This window comes from Dromaius novaehollandiae, chromosome 37 (genome assembly GCF_036370855.1).
Source record: "Dromaius novaehollandiae isolate bDroNov1 chromosome 37, bDroNov1.hap1, whole genome shotgun sequence".
Taxonomy (NCBI): domain Eukaryota; kingdom Metazoa; phylum Chordata; class Aves; order Casuariiformes; family Dromaiidae; genus Dromaius; species Dromaius novaehollandiae.
The window spans coordinates 142,976-169,475 of NC_088136.1; the positions used below are offsets into that span (position 1 = coordinate 142,976).

Below are 26,500 nucleotides of genomic sequence, written 5' to 3' on the forward strand. Positions count from 1 at the left end.
CCCGCCAAAAAATAAAGGAGCTTACCGCGCCTCCCGGCCGCCCCCGGGGGGGGGGGCGGGGCCTTGCGTTTATTGGTCGGGGGGGGCGTGTCTAGGGGCGGAGCCAGGGGTGGCGCAGGCACTGGGCGGCGGTGGCGCGGCGGGCGGGCTCGTAGGCCAGCATGGGCCGCAGGAAGCGGGCGAAGGCGGCGGCGGCGCCCCGCGGCCACTCGTACTTCTCCTGCAGCACCGCCCGCAGCCCCCACGGCCGCAGGCTCCGGATGTGCCGCAGCTCCCCTGCGCCGCGGGGCGGGGCTCAGATCGGCCACGCCCACACGGCTCGGCCACGCCCACAACGCTCGGCCACGCCCACAAACCCCCACCCAGCACACACCCCCCCCCAAACACTCACCCTGCCCTGACTGCGGTGCTGGAGCCCTGCTCCCTGGGTCCTTAGCCCCGCCCCCTGGACCCTTAGCCACGCCCCCGGGTCCTTAGCCACGCCCACAGCCTGCCTTTCTGTCCACATAGCCCCACACCTAATTCCGCCTAGCCCTTAGGCCCCGCCCCCATTCCTGCCTGGCTCCACCCCCAGTTCTATAGCCCCGCCCCTAATGGCACCTGTTCTACATGGCCCCGCCCCTGGGTGCATGGCCACACACCCCCATGCTGCTTGGTCCCACCCCCCAGGCAATACAACTGGCCCTATTCTGTGTAGCTCCGCCCCCCAGGTGCAGAGCCACACCCCCAGCCAATTGCCCTGGCCCTGTTTTGCATAGCCCCACCCCCAGTGCCTAAACCACACCCCCCAGCACACAATCCCTCCCTGGTCAGACCCATGGCCTCACCCTCATTCTACCTGGCCCCGCCCCCAGCCCCATAGCCCCACCCCCAGCCCCATAGCCCCGCCCCCAGCACATACCCCCTTCCCTCCCCAGTCGGACCCATGGCCTCACCCTCATCCTGGCTGGCTCCACCCCCGGCCTTGTGGCCCCGCCCCATCCCCTTGGCCCCGCCCCATCCCCTTGGCCCCGCCCCCGTTCCCGCGGCCCCGCCCCTCACCTCGGCGGTTGAAGAACTCGCGGGAGTAGCGCCCGCCCAGGGCCACGTGCCGCGGGATCTCCCCCAGCAGCTCGATCACGTGGGCGATGTGATCTGCCGGGGGGGCGGGGCCTGCTCAGAGCCACGCCCCCCTCGGAGCCCCACCCCCTGCAAGCCCCACCCCCTGCCACACAAGCCCCGCCTACCCTCGTCGCGGCTGTAGTCCTCCCCCGAGTGGGGCTCGAAGAGGTAGTCGCCCGTGGCCAGCTCGAAGGCCTGGGGGAGACGGGGGGGTGATGTGGGGCAGGGGGCGGGGCTAGGGGGCAGGGGGCGGGGCTAGGGGGCACTGGGGGACCAATGGGGGGAGGTTAATAGGGCACTGGGGGATGCTATGGGGCACCAAAGGGGGTTAGGGGGGACCCGGGCAGCTGCGTTGTTAGGTGCCATGGGGCAGCCGTGGGTCCGGCCGTGGGGCAGCCATGGGGCCACGAAGTGGCCGTGAGGACGAGGTTTGGTGGGTCGGGGCGGGTGTGGGGGGCCGGGGGGGCGGGTTGTGAGTCCCACCGTGGGTCCCGCCATGGGGCAGGATGTGGGGCGCGCCGTGGGGCAGCCCTACCATGCAGGCGGTGCTCCAGCTGTCGGCGGGGGGCCCCGAGAAGGGGGGTTGGCGGGGCGGGGGCGGGTTTGGGGGGCCGGGGGGCGGGTTGTGGGTCCCGCCGTGGGGCAGGATGTGGGGCAGGATGTGGGGCGCGCCGTGGGGCAGCCCTACCATGCAGGCGGTGCTCCAACTGTCAGCGGGGGGCCCCGAGAAGGGGGGTTGGCGGGGCGGGGGCGGGTTTGGGGGGCCGGGGGGCGGGTTGTGGGTCCCGCCGTGGGGCAGGATGTGGGGCAGGATGTGGGGCGCGCCGTGGGGCAGCCCTACCATGCAGGCGGTGCTCCAGATGTCGGCGGGGGGGCCGTAGCCGGCGCCCAGCAGCACCTCCAGGGCCCGGTACTGGCGCGTCTGCACGTCCTCCGTGAAGTGCCGGTGCTGCGGGGGGGCCGCGCCGTCACCCCACGGCCCCCCCTGCCCCACGGCTGCCCCCCAGGGCACCCCAACCCCCTGCTGGGGGTCCCAAATCCCCCCCCAGCAACATCCAGGCCCTGCCAGTCACCCCCAGTCCCTCCCAGCAGCCTCCCAGTGCCCCCCAGGCCCTTCCAGTCATCCATCAGTCACCCCCAGTCCCTCCCAGTAACCCCCCAATCCCCTCCCAGTGCTTCCCAGTTTCTCCTAGTCATGCCCAGTTCCCTCCCAGTCATCTCCCAGCTCCTTCTAGTGCTTCCCAGTCCCTCCCAGTAGCCCCCTGGCCCCTTCCAGGCCCTCCCAGTAGTCTCCCAGTTCCCCCAGCTCCTCCCATTCACCCCCCAGCCCCTTCCAGTGCTCCCCAGCCACTCCCAGCAGCCACCTGGTCCCTCCCAGTCTCTCCCAGTTGCCCCCAGTCCCTCCCATTGGTCTGCTGCTCCCTTCCAGTGCTCCCCAGTCCCTCCCAGTGGCCCCCCAGCCCCTCCCAGTGCCTCCCAGTGCCCCCAGCGGCCCCGCTCACCACCCAGCAGCCGTTGCCCAGGTCGGCGATCTTCACGCGGAGCCGGGGGGCGCAGCGGGGGTCCAGGGGGTTCACCAGCCCCTCCGGCACCCCCAGCCCTGGGGGGGGGGGGAAACGGGGGGGTCACGGCCCGCGGGACCCCCCCCAAACCCCCCATAGGAACCCCCAATCCCCTGCCCCACCGAGCCCCCCAAGCGCCCCTCAGAAACCCCCTGAGGGCCCTTACTGCCCCCCCAGGAACCCCCCAGTCACCCCCAGGACACCCCCAGCCCCCCAATTCCCCCCCCAGCATCCCCTCAGTGACTCCCTGGCCCCCCAATTGCCCCCCTGGACCCCCCCAGCCCCCCAATTACCCCCCAATGATCTCCTGGACCCCCCAGCCCCCCAACTCCCCCCCAGCACCTCCCCAGTGACCCCCAGGGCCCCTTCAGCCCCCCAATTCCCCCCCCAGCACCCCCCAATGACCCCCCCAGCCCCCCAATTCCCCCCCCAATGACCCCCAGGAACCCCCAGCCCCCCAATTCCCCCCCAGGACCCCCTCAGTGACCCCCCCCACCCCCCAATCCCCTCCCCAGCCCCCCAACTGCCCCCCAGGACCCTCCCAGCCTCGCAGTCCCCCCCCCAGGCACTTACCCAGGGGGGCGGGGGGCCCCCCGGAGCCCCCCGACACCAGGGAGCCCGACGTGGGGGTGAGCAGGGAGTCGGAGGCGGAGGGGGAGCCGGGGCGGGGGGGGGGCCCCCCCGAGGCGGACGACGCCCCCGAGCGGCCGTCGCTGGAGCCGCAGGGCCGCAGCGTGTGCACCCCCGAGGAGGAGGCGCCGCTGGGGGGGCTGCCCCCCCCCTCGGGGTCTGCTTCTGCGGCGGGGGGGGGCGTCAGGGCCCCCCCAGAACCACCCCCACCTGCCCCCGGATCACCATGACCCCCCCGGGATCCCCCCCACCGCACAGTGACCCCCCAATCCCCTCCGGGAGCCCTATGGGCCCCCCCAGAGCCCCCCCGGGACCCCCAACCCCCTCCAGGGACCCCAAAACCCTTCCAAGAGCCCTACGGGCCCCCCCAGAGCCCCCCCGGGACCCCCAAACCCCTCCGGGAGCCCTATGGCCCCCCCCGATCCCCCCAACCCCCCCCAGGACCCCACCCAAACCCTGTGACACCCCATAGCCACCCCTATGCACCCCCCAACCCCCCTGGGACCCCCAAAACCACCCCCAAGGACCCCCAAAACCCCCTGTGACACCCCATAGCCACCCCTATGCACCCCCCAACCCCCCTGGGACCCCCAAAACCACCCCCAGGGACCCCCAAAACCCCCTGTGACACCCCATAGCCACCCCCATGGGCCCCCCAACCCCCCTGGGACCCCCAAAACCACCCCCAGGGACCCCTAAAACCCCCTGTGACACCCCATAGCCACCCCCATGGGCCCCCAACCCCCCTGGGACCCCCAAAACCACCCCCAGGGACCCCCAAAACCCCCTGTGACACCCCATAGCCACCCCCATGGGCCCCCCAACCCCCCTGGGACCCCCAAAACCACCCCCAGGGACCCCAAAACCCCTCCAAGACCCCCAAAACTGCCCCCAAAGCAACCTTTTAAACTTAAAGTCTGCCTCAAACTCATCCCTGGGAGCTCCAAATTTTCCGAAAAGCCCCTAAACCTGCCCTGAAAACCCCCAATCCCCCCCCAGGGACCCCGAAACCCCCCCCGGGGGGCCCCGAGCCCCCCCCCGGACCGACCGGCGGCGTCGGGGGGCGCCGGGGGCGGCTCCGTCTCCTCGAGGCGCTGCAGGTCGCGGAGGCGCTGGGCCAGGAGGCGGCTCTGGCGCCGCTGCCGCCGCCGCTGCCGCCGCCGCTGGGCCCGCGTCCGCTGCTCCTGCGGGGCCGGGGGGGCCGGGGGGGGCTCACACGAGGGCCGGGGGCTTCGCACGGGGGCCAGGGGGGGTCACACGGTGCTGGGGGGGCTCGCACGAGGATGAGGGGGCTCACACGAGGTCCGGGGGGGCTCACACAGGGGCCAGGGGGGCTCGCACAAGGATGAGAGAGCTCACACAGGGGCCGGGGGGGTCACACGGGTGCCGGGGGGGCTCGCACGAGGATGAGGGGGCTCACACAGGGGCCGGGGGGGGTCACACGGGGGCCGGGGGAGCTCACACGAGGGCCGGGGGGTTGCATGGGGGCTGGGGGGGCCTCGCATGGGGGCCGGGGGGGGCTCGCACAGGGCCGGGGGGCTCACAAGAGGGCCGGGGGGGGTCACAGAGGGGCCAGGGGGCTCACACGAGGATGAGGGGGCTCACACGAGGATGAAGGGGCTCACACGAGAGCCGGGGGGGGTCGCATGGGGGCCGGGGGGCTCGCATGGGGGCTGGGGGGGCTTGCACGAGGGCCAGCTTGCACGAGGGGCTCGCACAAGGGCTGGGGGGGGCTTGCACAAGGGCCAGCTTGCACGAGGAGCTTGCACAAGGGCCGGTTTACACGAGGGGGGGGGTCAGCTCGCACGAGGGCCGTGGGGGGACGTCACACGAGGGGGGGGGTCGCACGAGGGGGGGGCAGCGCCCACCCACCACACTCACAGGTCCGTCCTGGGGCGCCGAGCTCACTGCCGGGGCGGAAAGGGGAGCGAATGAGGGGGCGGCGGGCGGCGGGGGGCCCAGGCGTCCGGGCACCGCCCCCGGGGGGCTCACCTGCGCCGCGGGGGGGCCGGGGGCCGCGGGCCCAGCGCGCCGCCTCGGCGGCCAGGCGCCGCACGAAGGGCTCGCCCACCCGCAGCAGCACGTTCTCCGGCTTGATGTCCGTGTGGATGATCTTGCACTTGGTGTGCAGGTAGTCCAGGCCCTCCAGCACCTGCCGGGGGCGGGGGGGGCACGGGGGGGGCACCCCTGAGCTCGGGGAGGGGGCCCAAAACGCAGCCAACCTCCCCCGTGAGACCCCACCACCCTCCAGCGCTTCGCACGGGGGACAGGGAGGGGACACGGGGGGCTGAGGGGGTCCAGAGAGGAGTTTGGGGCGGCCTGAGTGTGACGTTGGGGGTCCCAGGTGGCTATTGGGGAGCCTGGGGGGGTCCCGAGGGGAATTTGGGGGGCTCCAGGGGGGATACTGCGGTCCCACAGGGATTTGGGAGGGTCCATGGGGGGATATTTGGGAGCCTGGGGGTTCTGGGGGAATGTTTGGGGCCCCATGTGGATTTGGGAGGGTCCATGGGGGAATATTGGGGAGCCTGAGGGATGTGGGGGGTCCCCAGAGAGATCCGGGGGGTCCCAAGGGGGATGTGGGGGGTCCTGAAGGGGATTTGGGGGCTCCAGGGGGGATGTTTGGGGCCCCGCAGGCATTTAACAGAGTCCATGGGGAACACTAGAGAGCTGGGGGGGATGTGGGGGGGTTTAAGGGGGACATGTGGGGTCCAAGGTGGATATTGGGGGGCCCAGGGGGGACTTGGGGGGCTCTCGGAGGGATATTCAGGGTCCCACAGGGACATGGAAGCTCCATGGGGGAGCTGGGGGGCTGGGGGGGATCTGGGGGGGTTTAACGGAGACACATGGAGCCCAAGATCGATAATGGGGGGCCCAGGAGGGATTTGGGGGGCGCTGGGGGGACATTTGGGGCCCCTCTGGATATCAGGGGGCCCTTGGGGGGGACGTGGGGAGCCCAGGGGGGCATTTGGGGCCCTCCACGGGGCCCCGGGGGGGATTTGGGGTCCCTAAGAAGGACATTCGGGCTCCCCCAGGGGCTTTGGGGACCCGTGGGGACATCGGGGACCCCCGGGGGGGTTTGGGGACCCCGGGGGGGGTTTGCAGACCCCCGGGGGGGGCGGTTTGGGGGCCCCCCCCACCTGGCGCACGATGCTCTTGACGCAGGGCAGCGGCAGCCCCTGGTAGTTGGAGCGGACGATCCAGCGCAGCAGCTGGTGGCCCAGCACCTCCAGCACCATGCACACGTCTGCGGCGGCGTCAAGGAGCACCCGGACGCCTGGGCCCCCTGGGGGCGAGGGGGCGGGGCCCGGACGCCAGGGCCCCGTGGGGGAAAAGGGGGGGCGGGGGCCGGGCCCGGACGCCTGGGCCCCCGGAAGGATACGGACGCCGTTGACGCCGGAGACCTTGAAGTCGTCGATGAGCTGCACGATGTTGTCGCGCTTGGGGTCGCCGGGGTCCGAGTCGCGCACCTGGGGGGGCGGCGGGGGCGTCAGGGGGGGCCGGGGGAGGTCCCGGGGGGGTCCCGGGGGGGTCCCGGGGGGGCCACTCACGCATTTGAGCAGCTTGATCTCGTCCAGCGCCGTCTCGGTGTAGTGCGGGGCGCTTTTCACCACCTTGAGCGCCACGAAGCGCTTCCGCCTGCGGGCGCGGGGGGCCCAGGAGTCCGGCCTGCCCCCCACCCCCCCACCGCACCCCCCCCCCGGCCCCCGCGGCGGGGCCCAGGCGTCCGGGCACTCACCGCACGTCCCAGCAGAGCCAGACGGTGGAGAAGTGGCCCCAGCCCAGCTTGCGCACGACGTGGTAGCGCCCGTTGAACAGGTCCCCGATCCTCACGGGGTAGTAACCCCCTGCGGGGGGGGGGGACACGGCGGCGTGGGGGGGTGGCCCGGGGGCCCAGGCGTCCAAGTGTGCACCCCCCCACCCCGCCACACCCCCCGGGGGGAGGCAGGTGTCCGCGCTCCACCCCCCCCCCCAGGGGACCCAGGTGTCCTGTCCCCCCTCCCGGGGGTCCCAGGTGTCCTGTGCCCCCCCCCGGGGGTACGTTGCCCCCCCCCCCTCGCCCCCGGCGGGCCCAGGCGTCCGGGCGCCCCGCCCCCACCTTTGCAGTAGTCGCGGGGATCCTCCTGCTCCCCCTCGTCGGAGCCCAGCAGCCCCCCCAGCAGCGGGGACGGGGCAGGGGGGGTCTCCAGTGACGCATCCTCGGGGGGGCTGGGGGTCCTGGGGGGGGGCGGGGAGAGAGCCGGGATGGGGGCCCAGGCGTCCGGGCTGCCCCTCTGCCCCAGGGGGGGCCCAGGCATCCGGGCTGCCCCCGTACCTGCTCCCCTCAGGGGTCTCCCCCATGGGGGGGGGCCCCACGGGGGGGTCCCACAGACGGGGGGCCCCAGGGGAGCGTCAGGAAGCCACAGGGGCCGGGGGGGGGCGTGCAAAGCACGCTGGGATACGGCCCCCCCCGCAAAAATAGAAATGACCTCACGGCCCCAGGCAGCGCGGGGTTAAAAATAGCCCCAGCCGGGGAGGGGCAGCACCAGGAATCCCCCCCCCCCGGGGAAGGGGGGCTCTGTTTGTGCCCCCCCCGGGGAACGGGGACCCCCCCCAGCCCGGACGCCTGGGTCCGCTCGGCTCCGCCCCTCCCCCGGCGGGTTTTGGGGGACTGGGGGGGGCCTGGGCCCCCGGGACCCGCTCACCCCGCGGCCGGTTTCGGCTTCTTCTCCTTTTTGCGCCTCTTTTTCCTCCTTCCTGTGTCTTGGGGGGGGGCGGGGGTCAGCGGGGGGCCCCCGCGGGGACCCCAAGCCCCCCCAGGGACCCCCCCCTCGCCAAATCCCTCTCTTTTCCCCTCAGAAACCCACCCCCCGGGACCCCCCATCCGAACCCCCCCCACTTTCCCTCAGAAACCTGCCGGGACTCCCCAATCCCCCCCAAAACTCCCCCAGACCTTTCATGCCCCCCCACTCCAGCCCCCCCGCTTTTTCCTCAGAAACCCCCCAATTTGCCCTCAAAAAAACCTCTCCAGACCCCCTGTGCCCCCCCCTCCCCAACTACCCTACTTTTACCCCCAAAACCCCCCGGGACCCCCCAATTTCCCCTCACAACCCCCCCCCAGACCCCTCATGCCCCCCTTCCCCCAAATCCCCCACTTTTTCCCCACAACCCTCCCGGGACCCCCCTCAAACCCGCCCCCCCAGACCCCTCATGCCCCCCCCCGCCCCCAAACCCCCCACTTTTACCTCAGAACCCCCCCGGGACACCCCGATTTCCCCTCAGAAACCCCCCCAGACCCCTTATGCCCCCCCTTCCCCAATCTCGCCCCACTTTTCCCCACAAGCCCCCCTGCAAAACCCCTCATCTCGCCTCAAAACCGCCCCCCCATGCCCCCCCGACCCCGACCCCACCACTTTTACCTCAGAAACCCCCGGTTTCCCCTCAAAACCCCCTCCCCCCTCACCCGCCGGCCTCGCGCCCGCCGCCGCCCCCCCGCGCAGCTCCATGCCGCCCGCGCGCGCTCTGCGCACGCGCCGCAAGCCCCGCCCTCTTCTCCCCGGAGGGGGGCGGAGCGGCCGCGGCCCCGCCCGCCAATGGGGAGCCCCGCCTCCGGCCTGGCCACGCCCCTAGACATGGCCACGCCCCCGGGGAACTGCCGTCATCACGGAAACGCCATCGCCATGGAAACGCGTCACGGCCGTTCCTCCCCCCCGCCGAGTCGCGGTGGCCCCGGGTCTCCCCGGGCCTGGGAGCTCCCAGCTGCCCCTATCGCGATAATCGGGACCCCGATATCGCCTCACAATCCCATATCGCGATAGCCCCAACCCCTACGAGCCACCCCGGCACGCCGATATCCCCGCATACCCCCATATCCCGACAGACCCAGATCCCCCACACTGCAATATCCACCTGCACCCCTATATCGCGACTACCACAGCCCTGAGAGCTCTTGAAGACCCAAATACTCCCGCACCCCTATGTCGCGATAGACTCGGCCCTCTCCACACCCCAATATCCCCCCGCTCCCCCGTATGGCGATAGCCCCAGCCCCTAAGAACCCCCCCAGCACCCCAATAGCCCCCTGCTCCCCCATATCGCGACAGCCCCCCGCCCGGCACACGGGGCACCCCGAAGGCGCACACGGCACACGGAGCAGTCGTTTATTAATCACCGGGCGCAAACGAAGTCCCCCCCCCGACCCCCCCTCGTTACCGGCAGCCCGGGCCGGGCCCCCCCCGCGGCTCGTTAAAAGCTGGAAAATCACCCCAAACCGGCCGCGGGGCGGGGGCGGCCGAACGGGCAAAAAGGGGCCGTTTGGGGCTCCCGCTGGCCCCGGGCCGAGATGCCCCCGCCCCCGCACCCCGGGGGGCCTCGACCCCCCTCCGGCCCCACCCCAGTCCCCGAGACGCACCGCGACGCCCGTCCGCCCCGCCGACGCCGCTCCCACCGCTCACTTCCGCCGCGCGCCCGGAAGTGACGTTCAAGGGCGCCGTGGTCGCGCTGCAGGGAAAAACTACAGCTCCCGGCATGCCCCGCGAGCCCCCCGCCAGCGCTGATTGGCTCCGCGTGGCGTCATCAGTCCGCGACGCGTCGCCACGGCAACCACGGGCCGCCCCGAATGGGGAAACAAGCCCCGGAGGCTCCACAATGGCCCCGAGGGGCCTCGAAACGGCCCCGAAAGGGCTGCGGGTCTCCAAACCGGCCCGAAGCCCCCCGAAAGCGGCCTCAAAGGGCCCAGGGCTCCCCAAACGGCCCTGGGGGCCCCCGAAACGGCCTCCGCACCCCCAAAACAGCCGTGCCCCCCCCCGAAGGGCACAGACCCCCCCCCCGAGCAGCCCTGCTTCCCCCCAAAACCGGCGCCAGGCCCCAGCCGAGGGGGGGGGGAGCCCCTAATGAGCCCCCCCCGGTTAATTAAGAGACCGCTGGGCTGCTGGGTATTGGTTTAATAACGGGGCGCGGTGGGGGGGGGTGCTGGGGGGAGGGCACCCCGGGGTGGGGGGGCAGCAAGGGGCACCCCCCCCAGGTGGCCCCAAATCCCCCCTCCTCCCCCCCCCAAGGGCAACCCTCCCCCCTTGGGTAGCCCCAAATTCCCCCCCCCAGTAGGGCAACCCCCCCCCCACGGGAAAAAAGGGGGGAGCCCCTCCGCATCCCCTTTTTTTTGGGGGGGGGGGCAGCGTTTTCACGAGACCCCCCCCTCCCCGAAAGCGACGGCGCTTCGTCCCGCGGCGTCCAGCGCTGTGTCCCCCCCCGCCCCCAAAACGGGGTTTTTCCCCCCCCCCAAATCGTGGCGGCGCTGGGGGGGGGTTTGAAGGGGGGGGGGCTGCGCCTAGAGGTCCCTTTTTCCGGGGGGGGGCCGGCGCGGCGGGGGGGGGCGCAGTCCGGGGGTTCAATATCAACTCTTGTCGGCGGCGGGGTCTCTGTGGCGGGAGGCCTTCATGGCCTCCAGGTACTCCTGCTGCGACACGGCCAGCACCGACGCCAGGATCTCGTCGTCCTCCCAGTCGTTGAGGCCTGCGCCCCCCCCCCCGAAATTAATTTGAGGGGGGGGTTAAGGGGGGCCACAGTGGGGGAAGGGGGTGGAGGGAAGGGAGAAGGAAGGAGGTGGGAGGGGGTGAAGCGAACGGCGGCCCCCGCCCCTGGAAAGATGAGAGCCCCCGAAGTGGGCCCCCCCCCAAAATGGGGTCCCCAAAATGAGACCCAAGGACCCCCCCCAAATTGAGACCCCCAAACCTGGGACCCCCCAAAGCTGAGACCCCCCGCAAATCCCCCTAAATTGAGAGCCCCCAAACCTGGGAACCCCCCCAATAACCCCCCCAAATTGAGACCCAAAACCTGCGACCCCCCAAACCTGAGACTCCCCCAAATAAACACCCCAAAACCTGAGACCAAGAACCCCCCCAAACCTGAGACCCCCCCCAAACCTCAGACCCCCAAGAGCCCCCCAGACTGAGACCTGCAAACCTGAACCCCCCCCAACTCAGACCCCCAGAACCCCCCCAAATAAACACCCCCAAACCTGAGACCCCCAGTAACCCCCCCAAATTGAGACCCCAAACCTGAGACCCCCCCAACTCAGACCCCCAGAACCCCCCCAAATAAACACCCCCAAACCTGAGACCCCCAATAACCCCCCAAATTGAGAGCCCTGAACCTGAGACCCCCCCAACCTGAGACCCCCAAGAGCTGCCCCAAAATAAACACCCCCAAACTGAGACCCCCAATAACCCCCCCAAATTGAGACCCCAAACCTGAGACCCCCCCCAAACTGAGACCCCCAAGAGCTGCCCCAAAATAAACACCCCCAAACTGAGACCCCCAATAACCCCCCCAAATTGAGACCCCAAACCTGAGACCCCCCAAACCTGAGACCCCAAGAGCCCCCCCAAAATAAACACCCCCAAACTGAGACCCCCCAATAACCCCCCCAAATAGAGAGCCCTGAGCCTGAGACCTCTCAAAGCTGAGACCCCCAAGAACCCCCCAAGCCCCCCCCCAAGCCGAGACCCCCAAACCCGGGCCCCCCCGGCCCCCCCGGCTCACCGAAGGCGGTGGGGGACATCTGCTGCATGATGGCGCGGCACTCCAGCGCCGGGTACAGTGACACCAGCGGGGGGGTGGCGCGGCCCCCCCCGGCCCCCAGCTGGCTGCTGGTCCCTGCGGGGGGGACAAGGACCCATAGCACCCCGCTGCGCCCCATAGCAGCCCCCCCCGCACCCCATAGCAGCCCCCTGGGCTCCCCTCCCTGCCCCCCCCAGCACCCAGCTGGCTGCTGGTCCCTGTGGGGGGGGGGCAGCACCCATAGCACCCCGCACGCGCCCCATAGCACCCACTTTGGGACCCCCCCAGGCCCCACATCTCCCCATTGGGACCCCCCAGACCCCCCCTGCACCCACTTTAGGGCCCCCCAGGCCCCACATCACCCCACTGGGACCCCCCAGGCCCCCATATCTCCCAGTTGGGCCCCCCCAGGACCCACATCTCCCACTCTAGGACCCCCTAAGACCCCATAGCACCCAGTTTGGGACCCCCCAGGCCCCACATCTCCCCATTGGGACCCCCCAGCCCCCCACAGCACCCACTTTAGGGCCCCCCAGGCCCCACATCACCTCACTGGGACCCCCCAGGCCCCCACATCTCCCAGTTTGGGCCCCCCCAGGCCCCACATCTCCCACTCTAGGACCCCCTAAGCCCCCATAACACCCAGTTTGGGCCCCCCCAGGCCCCACATCTCCCCATTGGGACCCCCCAGCCCCCCCCCAGCACCCACTTCAGGACCCTCCAGCCCCCCATATCACCCCATTGGGACCCCTGAGGTCCCACATCTCCCAGTTTGGGCCCCCCCAGGCCCCACATCTCCCACTCTAGGACCCCCAGTCCCCATAACACCCACTTTGGGACCCCCCAGGCCCCATAACACCCAGCTTGAGACCCCCCAGCCCCCCATAACACCCAGTTAGGACCCCCCGCCGGGGTCACCCACCTGGGGCGCAGGGCGAGGGGGGCTTGCCGGGCGGGGGGGCGGCGGGCGAGGGGGGCTTGGGCGCCTCGGGGTGCAGGCCGGGGTGCTCCGGGGAGGGGGCGGCGCTGCGGGGCCGGGGCGAGCGGCCGCTCCAGTCCTCCAGGCCGCCGGCCGCCGCCGCCGTGGCCGAGCTGCACGTGGCGCTGGCCTTGCGCGGCTGCCGGCACACGCCGCCCTCAGCGGGGGGGTCCCGAGCCCGGGGGGGGGGGACGCTGGGGGGACCCCGGGGACAGGGACCACCCTGGGGGGGGATATGGGGGACAGGGACCCCCCTCAGGGGGGATAAGGGGGACCCCGGGGGGCAGAGACCCCCTTAGAAGGGGGATATGGAGGACACTGGGGACAGGGACCACTCTGGGGGGGGGACAGGGGGGACCCCGGGGACAGGGACCCCCTTAGAAGGGGGATGGGGGGGACATCGGGGACAGGGACCCCCTGAGAGGGGACACCAGGGGGACAGGGAGTCCCTGGGGGGGGGGATATGGGGGACCCGGGGGGCGGGGACCCACTTGGAAGAGGGATGGGGGGGGACCCTGGGGGGGGATATGGGGGACCTTGGGGACAGGGACCCCCTGAGAGGAGACACCAGGGGGACGGGGACCCTCTTGGGGGGGACCCCAGGGACAGGGACCCTGCTGGGGGGGGACATGGGGGCACAGGGACGCCACGGGAGGGGACACAGACTCTTTGGGGGGGGGATGGGGGCCTGGGACACTATGGGGAGGATGGAGGCCCCGTGGGGGGGGGGCAGAGACCCCATGGGGGGGGACAAGGACCCCACAGATGCTCTTGAGGAGGACAAGGACCCCACGGACGAAGACGGGGATCCCCTGGGGGGGACAAGGACCCCACAGAGGAGAGGGACCCCATGGGGGTGGCGGGGGGGGTCTGGGACCCCATGGGGGGGGACAAGGACCCCACAGATGCTCTTGAGGAGGACAAGGACCCCATGGAGAAAGACAAAGACCCCATGGAGGGACACGGATGCTCTTGGGGAGGACAAGGACCCCACGGAGGAGGACAGGGACCCCTTTGGGGGGGGGGGACAGGGACCCGGGGGGGCCCCCCACCTGGCGGGCCTGCTTCTCCTGGTCGCGCAGCCACTGGAGGTAGGACTCGCGGGCCACCTGCTCCTCGATGGCCTCGTTGGTGGCCTCCCAGTCGGTGGCCCGCTTCTTGTCCTCCAGCATCTGCTGCTCGATCCACGACTCCTCCGACGTCTTGATGGCGCTCTTCATCAGCGACTGCTCCGCCAGCTGGGGGGGGGGGCAGGGGGCGGGGCCACGCTCGGGCACGCCCCCTCCCGCAGGCCACGCCCCCTCCGAGCTGGGCCACGCCCCCTAACCTCTCCCCCCCCCCCCCGGTCCGTACATACGCAGAGCCCTTGGGCTGTGTGCGGCAGCGGAGGGGGTGGAGCCAGGATGGGACACGCCCCCACATCAGGCCACGCCCCCTGGCTAGGCCACGCCCCTCGCCGCGCTGGGCCACGCCCCCAACACCCCCCCACCCCATACACACACAGAACTCTTCGGCTATGTGTGGCAATGGAGAGGGTGGAGCCAGGCTGGGACACGCCCCCTGGAGAAAGACACGCCCCTACACCAGGCCACACCCCCTGGCTAGGCCACGCCCCCCGCCTAGCTGGGCCACGCCCCCTAGCACCCACCACACCCCTCCATATACATGCAAAGCCCTGGAGCTCTGCATGGTAGTAAGGGGGTGGGGCCACGCTAGGACACGCCCCCCACGCCAGGCCACGCCCCCGGGTCTGGTCACACCCCCTCCAGCAAGCCACGCCCCCTAACACCCCCCCCATACACATGCAGAGCCCTTGAGCTGTGTGTGGCAGTGGAGGGGGTGGAGCCAGGCTGGGACACACCCCCACACCAAGCCACGCCCCTCCATGAAGCCACGCCCCCTCGGGCACAGCCCTCCCCCCCCATACACAGTCCCTGGGTCAGGCCTGCCAGCTGGAGGGGGCGGAGCCAGGCTAGGCCACACCCCTCCAGGGAAAGCCACACCCCCTCCAGGCAAGCCCTGCCTCCTGCCACGCCCCTGCTCGGGCAGGCCACGCCCCCCTCCTTAGAGACAGCTCCCCTCCATGCACAGCCCATGGGCATTACTGCCTGCAGGGGTGGGGCTAGGCTGGGCCACGCCCCTTTCTCATGGAGGCCACGCCCCTCCTCAGCCAGGCCACGCCCCAGGGATGCTGCCCAGCCCCACAGCAGCCTCACGGCAGTCCCAGGGACCCCCCAGCCCCACTGCAGCACAGGAGACCCCCCCCCAGCCCCATGGCGACTGCCGGGGACCCCCCGGGACCCCCCCGCAGCCCCACGGCAGCCTCATGGCGGCCCCAGGACCCCCCCAAGCCCCGTAGCGGCCCCAGGAGATTCCCAGCCCCACGGCGGCCCCAGGGACCCCCCCAGCCCCCCCCCCCCGACTCACCCCCGGCTTGAAGGAGGGCAGCCCCAGCCCCACGCCGATGGTGGCCTTGTTGGGGTTCACCACGGAGTTGTAGTGGATGTTGCGGTGGTAGCTCACGCGGATCGGCTCGTCCTCGTTGTGCTGGATCCCGTGGAAGGTGTTGATGGGCTCTGCGGGACCCCCACGTCAGCCCCACGGCCGCCCCACGGCCCCTTCCTCCGTCCCCCAAGGGTCTTGATGGCCACGTCCCCTTCCTCCGTCACCCCACGGACCCCGGTGGCCATGTCCCCTTCCTCCGTCACCCCAAGGTCCCCGGTGGCCACGTCCCCTTCCTCTGTCACCCCACGGACCCCGGTGTCCATGTCCCCTTCCTCCGTCACCCCATGGACCCCAGTGGCCACGTCTTGTCCTTCCATCACCCCACGGACCCCGGTGGCCACATCTTGTCCTTCCATCACCCCAAGGACCCTGGTGTCCATGTCCCCTTCCTCCGTCACCCCACGGACCCTAGTGCCAATGTCCCCTTCCTCCGTCACCCCACGGACCCCGGTGTCCATGTCCCCTTCCTCCGTCACCCCACGGACCTTGGTGACCACGTCTTGTCCTTCCATCACCCCACGGACCCCGGTGACCACGTCCCCTTCCTCCATCACCCCACGGACCTTGGTGTCCACGTCTCGTCCCTCCACCACCCCAAGGACCCCGGTGTCCATGTCCCCTTCCTCCGTCACCCCACAGACCCTAGTGTCAATGTCCCCTTCCTCCGTCACCCCAAGGTCCCCAGTGACCACGTCCCCTTCCTCCGTCACCCCACGGACCTTGGTGTCCATGTCTTGTCCTTCCATCACCCCAAGGTCCCTGGTGTCCATGTCCCCTTCCTCCGTCACCCCACGGACCTTGGTGTCCACGTCTTGTCCTTCCATCACCCCAAGGTCCCCGGTGACCACGTCCCCTTCCTCCGTCACCCCACGGACCTCGGTGTCCACGTCTCGTCCCTCCACCACCCCACGGCCCCCGGTGTCCGTGCCCACGTCCCCGCGTCCCCATCGCCCCGGGGACCCCGGTGTCCCCGTCACGCACCGGTGCCGTACTGGTAGACCTCCACGGGGCGGTTGTACATCTCGGCCATGGCCTGCATCTCGATGTGGTTGCCGTGGCAGGTGCTCTTGCGCTTGCGGTTGATGTAGGTGGTGAAGTCCTCCGTCACGTAGTTGGAGAAGTAGTCGGCGTTCTTCATCTGCGCGGGCCACCGGCGCTGGGCCTCGCCACCGCGGGCACCGGCACCGCCGGGGGACCGGGGGGGACGGCGGGGGACAAGCGGGCAGCCGCGGGGCGGCCCCCGGGGCGCTGGGGGACAGCGGGGAATGGCGGGGCAGCCCCTGGGGACGCCGGGGTGGCGGGGGGCAGCCGGGGACACCGGGGAATCGTGCGGTGGCCCTGGGGACAGCAGGTCCTCAGGGAGGCCGTGGGGTGGCCGGGGACGTGGTGGGACCCCAGGGGACTTGGTGGGACCCCAGGGGGACACAACCTGGCAGGGGACACCAAGGGACACAGGGGGACCTCGGGGTGGCCATGGGGTGGCCGGGGACAACTGGGGACACTGAGGGGACCTCGGGGCAGCCATGGGGTGACCGGGGACATTGTGAGACCCCAGGGGACGTGGTGGGACCCCAAGGAGACACAACCTGGCAGGGGACACCAGGGGACACAGGGGGACCTCAGGGAGGCCGTGGGGTGACCGGGGACATCGTGAGACCCCAGGGGACGTGGTGGGACCCCAGGGGGACACAACCTGGCAGGGGACACCAGGGGACACAGGGGGACCTCACGGTGGCCATGGGGTGGCCAGGGACAACTGGGGACACTGAGGGACCTCAGGGAAGCCATGGGGTGACCAGGGACATCGTGAGACCCCAGGGGACATGGTGGGACCCCAAGGAGACACAACCTGGCAGGGGACACCAGGGAGGCCGTGGGGTGGCCGGGGCCACCAGAAGACATGGCGGGACCCCAGGGGGACGCGGCAGGGGACCCGAGGGGACACCGGGGCCACTCACCAGGTAGTCCATGCAGTGCTTGCGCACCACTTCGTGCATGTCCTGGTCGCCGTAGACCTGGTCGGCTGCGGGCGGGGGACAGGGCGATGGCGGGGGGGCGCGGGGGCCCCCGAGGCCACCGGGACGGACGGAGGGACGGACGGAGGGATGGAGGGACGGAGGGGGCTCACCGACGGCGCGGAAGAGGCAGGCGCCGTCCTCCTTCATGCGCTTGATGATGAAGCCTTTCTTCTCCCGCAGCGCCTTCTCGAACCGGTGCTCCTGCTGGAGACCGGCCGGGCTCAGCCGCGAGGGCCCCGGCGTCCGGGAGAGGGCCCCGGCGTCCGGGAGAGGGCCCCGGCGTCCGGGAGAGGGCCCCGCGGCCTCCCCACCCCCCAGCAGCTTGGGTGACGCAAGGACACGCCTGACACGAGGACACGTGCGATACAAGGACACGTGTGACACGAGGACGAGGCCCTGCGTGACACGAGGACATGCATGAGACGAGGACGAGGACACGCGTGACACGAAGACGCGTGACACGAGGACAAGGCCCTGTGTGACACGAGGACACGCGTGACACGAGGACAAGGCCCTGTGTGGCACAAGAACAAGCCTGTGCGTGACACGAGGACACGTGAGACACGAGGACAAGCCCCTGCATGACGTGAGAACACGTATGACATGGTGACAAGCCCATGTGTGACATGATGACACACAGGACACGAGCACAAGCCCCCGCGTAACACGAGGACACGCGTGACAACGCCAGCTGCCCCCACGTAACACCAGCACACACGTGACAGGGACACGTGTGACAGGGACGAGCCCCTGTGTAACATGACAGACGTGACACGAGCACGCATGGCACAGGGACAAGCCCCGTGTGACACGAGGCCACACGCGACACGAGGCCAAGCCCCCATGTGACACGAGGACACGCGTGACATGAAAACACACATGACAGGAGCCAGCCCGTGTGACACGATGACACGTGACGGGCACAAGCTGCTCTGAACGACACGATGACACGTGTGACCGGGACCAGCCCCCGCGTGACATGACAACACGCGTGACAGAGACCAGCCCCTGTGCGACACGAGGACGTGTGTGACACGAGGACACACATGACAAGAACCAGCCCCACGTGACACGAGCACACGCGTGACATAAGGACATGTGACACGAGAATAAAACCCCCTGTGACATGAGCACACGTGTGACACGAGGACAAGCCCCCGCGTGACACTAGCACGCGTGTGACACGAGGACCAACCCATGTGACACGAGCACACGTGTTACACGAGCACCAGTCCCTCGTGAGACACGAGGACACGCGTGACACGAGGACTGGCCCTGTGTGACACAAGCACACGCATGACACAAGCACACGCATGACACAAGCACACGCATGACACAAGCACACGCATGACACAAGCACCAGTCCCTTGCATGACACGACGACACGCGAGACACGAGGACATGCGTGACACGAGCACACGCGTGTGACACGACGACCAACTACACGACACGAGCACACGCGTGACACCCCCCACACACACACAACACAGTGGGGGGGACAAACCCGGGCCCGGGGGGGGGTTTGAAGGGCCCCCCCGGTGCCCCCCCTCCCCCCTGTCCCCCCCCCCCCCCCCGGTGCCCCGGTGGCGGCACCTGCTCGGCCGTGGCCGGGTCGAGCTCCACACGCGCCGCCTCGTACTCGTCCTCGCTGTTGTAGCCGCCGCCGCCGCCCTCGTCCGGGCCGGGGCTGCCGCCGCCGGGGCCGCCGCTGGGGCCGGGCCCGCCGCGCCGCCGCCGCTTGCTGAGCCCGGGGCCGCCGCCCGCCGCCATCGCCGCCGCCGCCGCCATCACGGCGCGCGGCTCGGCGCCCTCCAGCCCCAGCAGCCCGCCGGGGCCGCCGTCGCCGTTCCCGGAGCCGGCGGCGGCGGCGGCGGCGGCGGCGGCGGCGCCGCCGAGGGGCCGGCGGCCGGCAGCGCCCCCCAGCCCCGCAGCGGCGGCGGCGGCGAGGCCCGAGGCCGGGGACCGCCGCTGCCCCCGGCGGCCTCCGCCGCCGCGCCGCCGCCGCCGCTAGGCCCCGGCTCGGCGTGCGAATCCGGACCGGCGTCCGGGTCGCCGTCGGCGGCCGGGCACGGCTTCTTCTTGGGCAGGATCGTCATGGCGGCGGCCGCATGGACCCCCCCGGCTCGCCGCTACCGGCCGCCGCCGCCGCCCGGTGCAGGCCGCGGGGCGGCCGCGCGCGCTGCGCCGCCGCGGAGCCTTTCTGACCCTCGCCGGCGCCCGTACGGCCGCGCCGCGCCGCCACCGCCCCCCCCTCCCTCCCTCCCCCCCCCGCTCAGCGCCGCCGCGAGGGCCGCGGCCTGGTGTCAACATCAACAGAGCCGCCCTCTGACCCCCCGCGCGCGCCCGCTTCCGCCCCGCGCGCCGCGCCCATTGGCCGCCGCCGCCGCGCCGGAAGTCCCGCCCCGCGCCGCCCGCACGGCTCGCGGAGGAGGGGGCGGGGCCGGCGTCGCCGTGGCGACGGCGCGCGCGCAGCGGGGAGCGGCCGCCATTGGGCGGCGGAGCCGCGCGCGGATTGGCGCGCGCGCCGCGCCCCTCCCGCACGCCGATTGGCTGCTCCTCCTCCTCCCCCCGCCCCCCCCCCCGCGCCGGCCGTCGCGCCGCTTCAGCCGGCTCCGCTTCCCGGCCCCGCCCCCGCCGCGCCGATTGGCTGCGGCCGGCGACCTAATTTCCCATTGGCTGGCGCGCTGGGGGAGGCGGGAGCCGGAACGCGGTGGCCCCGCCCCTAGAGGTGTCAATCTCCCCCTCAGGGAGCCGCCCCCTCCCACCCGTGGGGCCAACTGAGCCCCCCCCCAGGGGCCCAGGCGTCCGAGAGCCCCCCCACAAGGGGCCCAGGCGTTCGAGAGCCCCCCCTCCCCCCAAGGGGCCCAGGCGTCCGGGCCCCCCCCCAAACACACACTCTCACCTCCAATTTCCATCTCCATTTATTAAAATCCATCTGTGACAAAATGGGGGGGAGAGGGAGACCCCCAGCACCCCTCCCCCACACCCCCACGGGGGGGCCCAGGCGTCCGGGCAAGGGGTCACCTCGCAGCAGGGACCCAGGCGTCCGGGCGTCACCCCCCGGCGAGGGCCCAGGCGTCCAGGGAGAGCCACCGCGCCCCACAGCGGGGGGCCCAGGCATCCGGGGCGCGAGGCTCGCGGCGCCGCAGTGGTGCCAGGCTGGGCCCAGGCGTCCGGGGGGGGGGGGGGCGGCGGTCAGTGGGCCTTGGCGCGGGGGCGGTCGAGGGCGCGCTGGGCCTGGGCCAGGCGGAGGGCGGCGTCGCCCAGCAGGGCGCCGGGCACCAGCAGCCAGAGGCCGTTGAGGCCCACGAAGTAGCCCCAGAAGTAGAGGGGCCGGGGGTCGCCGTGGGCCCAGCCCGCCCGCCCCGCCGTCCAGAAGTACAGCACCGCCCCGTACAGCTGCCCTGCGCGGGACACACAGAGGGGCCCAGGCGTCCGGGGGCTGCGCCAGGCCGCCGGGCTGGGCCCCCCCCCAAGTCCCACAGCACCACAGCGCAACGGGGGGGCCCAGGCGTCCGGGTCACCTCCCCCCACCATGTGGCTCCACCCAGGGGTGTGGGAAGGGCCCAGGTGTCCCCAGGGGCCCAGGCATCCGGGTGACCCCCCTCCATTTGGTTCCACCCCCAGTGGTCTAGGAGGGGCCCAGGCATCCGGGTCACCTCCCCCCACCATGTAGCTCCGCCCAGAAGTCCAGTAGGGGCCCAGGTGTCCCCAGGGGCCCAGGCATCCAGGCTGCCCCCCCCACAACATGGTTCCACCCCCAGGGATCTAGGAGGGGCCCAGGTGCCCCGGCAGCTGGGTGCCCCCCCAACATGGCTCCCCCCCCCCCCAGGCTCTAGGAGGGGCCCAGGCATCCCCGGGGGGCCCCGGCGTCCGGGCGTACCGAGGGAGACGAGCAGCTGGAGCACGTAGCGGGCCGGGTGGCGCCGCAGGAAGGCGAGGAAGGTGAGGAAGCTGAGGGGGCCCCAGGCCCAGGCCGTCACCGTCTCCATGGCGACCGTGAAGTCATCGCTCCTGCGGGGGGGGGGGGGGACATGAGTGTCTACGCCCGGACACCTGGGCCCCTCCTGCCCCCCCCCCGGCACCCCCCACTCACGTCATGTAGCGGCTGTCGGCCTTGGCGTACTCTTTCCCTGCGGGAGCCTGGCGTCAGCAGGGGCCCAGGCGTCCGGGGGCAGCCCCTGCCCCCCCCCCGCGGCCCCTGAGGGGCCCAGGCATCCCGGTACCCCCCCCCAAAAGGACCCAGGCACCCCCTACCCCCCCAGGAGGACTCAGCTCCCCCCCAGGAGGACCCAGCTCCCCCCCAGGAGGACCCAGCTCCCCCCTACCCCCCCCAGGAGGACCCAGGCCTCCCGGTGCCCCCCCCAGGAGGACCCAGATGCCCCCTCCCCTCACCCAGGAGGACCCAGGCATCCTGGTGCCCCCCCCAGGAGGACCCAGGCCCCCCCACCCCCCCCCAGGAGGACCCAGGCACCCCCTCTCCCTCCCCGGAGGGGCCCAGGCGTCCCGGCTCCCGCCCCCCCGGAGGGCCCAGGCGGCCCCGCGGCCACTCACAGATGGCGGCGAGCGGCCCGGTGGCGGCGGGCAGGTCGCTGTGGCGGAGGCTGAACCAGCCCTCCAGTATCCCGTGCACCCCCGCGCACAGCAGGAACCAGCCCAGCGCCAGCCGCCGGGCGGGGCTCAGCGGCGCCCCGCCCCCGGCCACGCCCCTCGCCCCGCCCAGCGCCCAGCCCAGCGCCAGCAGCGCCGCGCAGCCCGCCGCCACCGCGCCTGCGCACTGCCACCCGGGGCTGGTGCTCGGCACGTAGCCCGGCAACGACAGCTCCCGCGGCCAATAGGGGTGCGACGGCGTCGCCATGGCAACGGCGGGGCGGGGCACGCTGCGGGAGAGGGACAGGAGCGGCGTCGGAGGGCGGGGCCTGGCCTGGCCCCGCCCCTCGCCGCCGCGCGGCCCCCGCCCACGCGTTACCCCCCTCTCGCAGCCCCGTTAACCCCCTCCGTAGCCCCCCCGGCTCCGTTAACCCCCCCGGCCCCATTAAGCGCCACCCCCCGGCCCCGTTAACCCCCTCCATAGCCCCCCCATCCCCCCTTAACTCCCCCCATCCCCCTTAACCCCCTCCGTAGCCCCCCCCCGGCCCCATTAACCCCCTCCCGGTCTCGTTAACCCCCCCCCGGTCCCGTTAACCCCCCCCACCGCAGTTACACCCCCCCCAGCCCCGCTATCCAGCCTCTAACCGCCGTCACCGCCCTCCGCAGCGGCCCCCCCAGCCCCGTGTCCCCCCGCCCGGCCCCGCGGGACCCCCCCCTCCCCCGCAGCGCCCTCGCTCACCTCAGGAGCTCGGCGCCTCTCCCGCGCCGCGCCGCCGCCTCAGAGCCCTTGCCGCCCGCCCGCCCCGCCCCGCCCCGCCGGCCAATGGGGAGCAGGGGCGGGAAAGCCGCCCCCGCCCCCGCCCCCGCGCCCCGCGCGCCGCCCCCCGATTGGCGGAGGGAGCGGCTGAGGCGATATGGTGCCAGGGGGCGGGGCTCGCCCGCCTGGGGGCGTGGCCCGGAGGGCCATATATGGAGGGGCGCCCCGCGCCGCGGGGGCGGGGCTCTACGCGAGGGGGCGGGGCCCCAGGCCCCGCCCCTTGACCCTGAGGCCTCGGTCCGGGAGGCGGGGCTTCCCGCGCAGCCGCAGTGACATCACGGGGGCGCCGCGGTGACATCACCGCCTAGGGGACGGGACCCCAGTGATGACGTCAGAGAGGGGAAGCCGCTCCCGGGTGATGATGTCACCACCCCTAAATTCCTCCCCCCGGAAATTCGGCCCCAAATCGGGTTTTTTTTGCCCCAAATTGGGGTTTTTTTTGCCCCCAGTTGTTTTTTTTGGCCCCAGATCGGGTCTTTTGGCCCCCAAGTGGGTTTTTTTTGCCCCAAATTGGGTCTTTTCCCCCCCAAATCGGCTTCCCACAAAGCCAGTTCCCTCCCCCCAAATCATTCTCATCCCATTTTCCCCCAAATGGGCAGTTTTAAGCCCAATTTCACAGCCGCGGCGGCTCCCTCCTGCCCCAAGCTTGCGGTGTTTCCCCCCCAAACCCCGTTTTTGGCGCTTTTCCCCCCAAGAAGGCAGTGGAGGCAGGTGGCCCCCTCCCCCCCGACCCCCAATTCGCAGCGTTTCCCCCCAAAGTCCCATTTCTGGCGCTTTTCCCCCCAAGAAGGCGGCGGAGGCGGGCGGCCCCCTCCCCCCCCAGCCCCCGATTCACGGCATTTCCCCCCCAAACCCCCTTTTTGGCGCTTTTCCCCCCAAGAAGGCGGCGGAGGCGGGCGGCGGCTCGCACGTGTATTGCCCCCCCCGCGCGGCCCCCAAATCCCCGCGTTTACCCCCAAAACAGCGCAGCGCAGGCGCCCCCCCCCCCGCGGGGGTCACACCAGGGTGCCGGGGGGCTGCGGGGCCGCGCCGGGGGGGTCCCCGGGGGCCTGGGGGGGCAAGGGGGGGGAACAGGGGGAGAAAGGGACAAAACGGGAGAAAAAAGAGGGAAAAAAGGGAAATCAGAAGAAAAAATGAAAAAAAACGGGAAAAAAAAGGGGAAAAAGAAGGAAATAGAAAAAAGGGGGAGAAAAAAGGGGGAAAAAAGAGAAAAAGGGAAAATGGAAAAAAGGAAAAAACAAATAAAAGAAAAAAGGGAAAATCAAAAATTAAAAAATTAAATAAAAGTGTGAGAAAAAAAATCAAGAAAAAGCAAATGCAAAGCCAAACACCCCCCCAAAAAGAACAAAAAATAAATAAAACCACCAACGTACCAAGAAAAACAAAGTAAAAAAGTAAAAAAAAAGTAAAAGGAAAGAAAAACAGAAAAAAATAATATGTAAAAAATAAAAGTAAAGATAAAAAGTGGAAAAAAAAGGAGAGAAAAAGAGAGAAAACAGCGGTTAGCCCCCCCCAAGCAACACCCCCCCGGACGCCTGGGCCCCTCCCGCCCCCCCCGGACGCCTGGGCCCCCGGAGCGAGAGACAGCGAAGGAAAAAGGAGGGAAACGGGGGGGGGGACACAAATAGGGCCCCGAAATGGGGGGAAAGACCCCAAATTGGGGCATTTTGGGGTGTTTCGGGGTCCCCAAGGACAGGGGGGGGCCAAATTGGGGCATTTTTGGGTCCTCAAGGACGGGGGGCCCCAAACTGCGGCATTTTGGGGGGGGGGGGGGTCCCCAAAGATGGGGGGTCCCAAATTGGGGCATTTTTGGGTCCCCAAGGACGGGGGGGGCCCAAATTGGGGCGTTTTGGGGGGGGCTTGGGGCTCCCCAAGGATGGGGGGGCCCCAAATTGGGGCATTTTTGGGTCGTTTGGGGTCCCCAAGGATGGGGGGGGGCCAAATTGGGGCATTTTGGGGGGTTTTGGGGGTCCCCAAAGATGGGGGGTCCCAAATTGGGGCATTTTTGGGTCGTTTGGGGTCCCCAAGGATGGGGGGGTCCCAAATTGGGGCATTTTGGGGTCGTTTGGGGTCCCCAAGGATGGGGGGGGCCCAAATTGGGGCATTTTGGGGGAGTTTGGGGGTCCCCAAAGATGGGGGGTCCCAAATTGGGGCATTTTGGGGGGTTTTGGGGGTCCCCAAAGATGGGGGGTCCCAAATTGGGGCATTTTGGGGGTCCCCAAGGATGGGGGGGGCCCAAATTGGGGTATTTTGGGGGTGTTTAGGGGCCCCCAGAGGATGGGGGGGTCCCCACATGCCAGCCCCCCCCAAAGAGGGGGGGGTCACCCCCAAACTAGGGCGGTCCCCAAATGGGGGGGCACCTCATAACTATAGGAGATCCCCCTAAAACTGGGGGTCTGCCCAAAATGGGGGGGGGGGGCGAACCCAAATTAAAGGGGGGAGCCACAATTGGGGGGGGTCTCCTCCCAGTTTGGGGGGGGTCCTCTCTTTGGGGGGGGTCCCCTCTCCCGCCGGCCCCCCGCCCCCGCTAGCAGAGGGGCGCCCAGTACCTGGGGGCCCAGGCGAGGGCGGGGGGGGCGGCGGGGGGCGGCGGGGGGGGCGCGGGGCCCCCCCCCGCCCCGGGGGCCCCCCCCGGCGTGCCGCAGGTACCAGTCGCGCAGCCCCTCCAGCGCCAGCGACTTCTGGGCCCGCCGGTCCGGGGGGGGGGCCGCTGCCGCCGCCGGGGGGGGGCCGCCGCCGCGGGGGGGGGGGCCCCGGGGGCGCCCCCCGCCGCTCTCGCCGCCCCCCCCCCACTCGATGAGGGCCTCGGAGCTGTTGCTGCGGCGGGTGCGGGGGGCCCCGGCCCCCCCCCCCGGGGGCGGCGGCGGCAGCAGCGCGTGGGGCGGGTGGGGGGCCGGGGGGGGCCGCAGCCCCCCCCCAGCTGCGAGTCCTGGCTCCCCGACCAGGGCCGGGGGGGCAACCCCGGCGCCTCGGGCCTGGGGGGGGGGGGGGCAAAGGTGAGGGGGGGGCACCTCATTGCCCCCCCCCGGGGCTCCTAGCTGCCCCCCCGCACCCATAGCCCCCCCCTTATTGCCCCAACACCCCCTATAGCACCCAATATGGCCCCCCCGGCCCCCCTTTTTACCCCCAGCCCCCCCAATTGCCCTGGGACCCCCCCATTGCCCCCCCTTATTGCCCCCAGTCCCCCCACTTGCCCCCAGGACACCCCCCAGCCCCCTCTTATTGCCCCAGCCCCCCCAATTGCCCTGGGACCCCCCCATTGCCCCCCTTATTGCCCCCAGCCCCCCCAATTGCCCCCAGGACCCCCCCATCGCCCCCAGCCCCCCAGTTGCCCCTGGGACCCCCCCATTGCCCCCCTTTATTACCCACAGCCCCCCCCCTTATTGCCCCTGGGACCCTCAACTGCCCCTGGGACCCCCCCAGCCCCCCAATTGCCCCCAGGACCCCAAATTGCCCCCCCCTTATTGCCCCAGCCGCCCCTTATTGCCCCCCCGCACCCCCTTTAGCACACCTGGCCCCCCCAATTGCCCCCAGCCCCCCCTCAGCGTCCCCCAATTGCCCCCAGCACCCCTTAATCGCCCCCCAATTGCCCCCAGCACATCTTTATTGCCCCCAGCCCCCCCTCAGCCCACCTCAGTTGCCCCCAGGACCCCCCCCGCCCCCCCTTATTGCCCCCAGCCCCCCCAGTTACCCCAGGAGCCCCCCCCAGCCACCCCTCATTGCCCCCCCGCACCCCCTTTAGCACCCCTGCCCCCCCCAATTG

At 71.2% G+C, this 26,500-nt stretch overlaps 4 protein-coding genes across 8 annotated transcripts in view; 1 reads left to right on the plus strand and 3 right to left on the minus strand.

The window, feature by feature from the left end:
• Nucleotides 1-21: 21 nt before the first annotated feature.
• On the minus strand, nucleotides 22-10,144 carry SRPK3 (SRSF protein kinase 3). 4 transcript variants are annotated; one of them, XM_064503500.1, is made up of 16 exons: nucleotides 9,682-10,144; nucleotides 7,976-8,033; nucleotides 7,390-7,508; nucleotides 7,030-7,138; nucleotides 6,842-6,929; nucleotides 6,673-6,760; nucleotides 6,431-6,537; nucleotides 5,286-5,445; nucleotides 5,175-5,200; nucleotides 4,342-4,477; nucleotides 3,237-3,458; nucleotides 2,604-2,701; nucleotides 1,943-2,050; nucleotides 1,227-1,296; nucleotides 1,042-1,134; nucleotides 22-276 (listed from the first exon to the last, which is right to left on the minus strand). In XM_064503500.1, exons 1-16 carry the CDS (start codon nucleotides 9,797-9,799, stop codon nucleotides 92-94), a joined length of 1,785 nt encoding a protein of 594 aa, XP_064359570.1. In that variant the 5' UTR covers nucleotides 9,800-10,144; the 3' UTR covers nucleotides 22-91. The 4 variants fall into 4 exon arrangements, with proteins under 4 accessions (XP_064359570.1, XP_064359573.1, XP_064359571.1 ...); XM_064503503.1 differs by having other exon boundaries at nucleotides 5,166-5,200; nucleotides 9,682-10,123; XM_064503501.1 differs by lacking the exon at nucleotides 9,682-10,144 and adding an exon at nucleotides 8,734-9,035 and having other exon boundaries at nucleotides 5,166-5,200.
• Nucleotides 10,145-10,553: 409 nt separating this feature from the next.
• OTUD5 (OTU deubiquitinase 5) lies at nucleotides 10,554-19,709 on the minus strand. The gene is given in 10 exon segments (XM_064503504.1): nucleotides 10,554-10,781; nucleotides 11,811-11,924; nucleotides 12,751-12,946; nucleotides 13,860-14,045; nucleotides 15,235-15,383; nucleotides 16,294-16,450; nucleotides 17,271-17,335; nucleotides 17,441-17,534; nucleotides 18,924-19,169; nucleotides 19,172-19,709. Coding segments are annotated over 10 exon segments (1,581 nt in total). The 5' UTR covers nucleotides 19,427-19,709; the 3' UTR covers nucleotides 10,554-10,662.
• Nucleotides 19,710-20,235: 526 nt separating this feature from the next.
• EBP (EBP cholestenol delta-isomerase) overlaps nucleotides 20,236-26,500 on the minus strand; it is a 76,052-nt gene continuing 69,787 nt past the window's right edge. The window contains exons 2-6 of one of the 2 annotated variants that reach the window (XM_064503472.1): nucleotides 22,660-22,693; nucleotides 21,885-22,210; nucleotides 21,427-21,463; nucleotides 21,214-21,344; nucleotides 20,236-20,734 (exon numbers count right to left, since the gene is read on the minus strand). In XM_064503472.1, the coding sequence (XP_064359542.1) occupies nucleotides 20,526-20,734; nucleotides 21,214-21,344; nucleotides 21,427-21,463; nucleotides 21,885-22,188 (681 nt within the window). In that variant the 5' untranslated portion in view covers nucleotides 22,189-22,210; nucleotides 22,660-22,693 and the 3' untranslated portion in view covers nucleotides 20,236-20,525. Of the gene's footprint in view, nucleotides 20,735-21,213; nucleotides 21,345-21,426; nucleotides 21,464-21,884; nucleotides 22,211-22,659; nucleotides 22,804-26,500 lie in introns of those variants that run through there. The other variant, XM_064503471.1, reaches the window with a different exon arrangement.
• The window catches only part of LOC112979137 (filamin-A-like), a 38,574-nt gene continuing 37,607 nt past the window's right edge, over nucleotides 25,534-26,500 (plus strand). The window contains exon 1 of the mRNA XM_064503412.1: nucleotides 25,534-25,563. Coding sequence (XP_064359482.1) covers nucleotides 25,534-25,563 — 30 coding nt within the window. The remainder of the gene's footprint in view (nucleotides 25,564-26,500) is intronic.

Excerpts from the sequence above, each read along its gene's own strand:
- SRPK3 (XM_064503503.1), bottom strand. The coding sequence starts at position 9,799 with ATGCCGGGAGCTGTAGTTTTTCCCTGCAGCGCGACCACGGCGCCCTTG. Across the intron at positions 6,538-6,672 it reads CTCCGGCGTCAACGGCGTCC|ACGTGTGCATGGTGCTGGAG; the intron begins GTATCCTTCCGG and ends ACGCCGCCGCAG. Across the intron at positions 1,135-1,226 it reads GGACTACAGCCGCGACGAGG|ATCACATCGCCCACGTGATC; the intron begins GTAGGCGGGGCT and ends CCCCCCCGGCAG.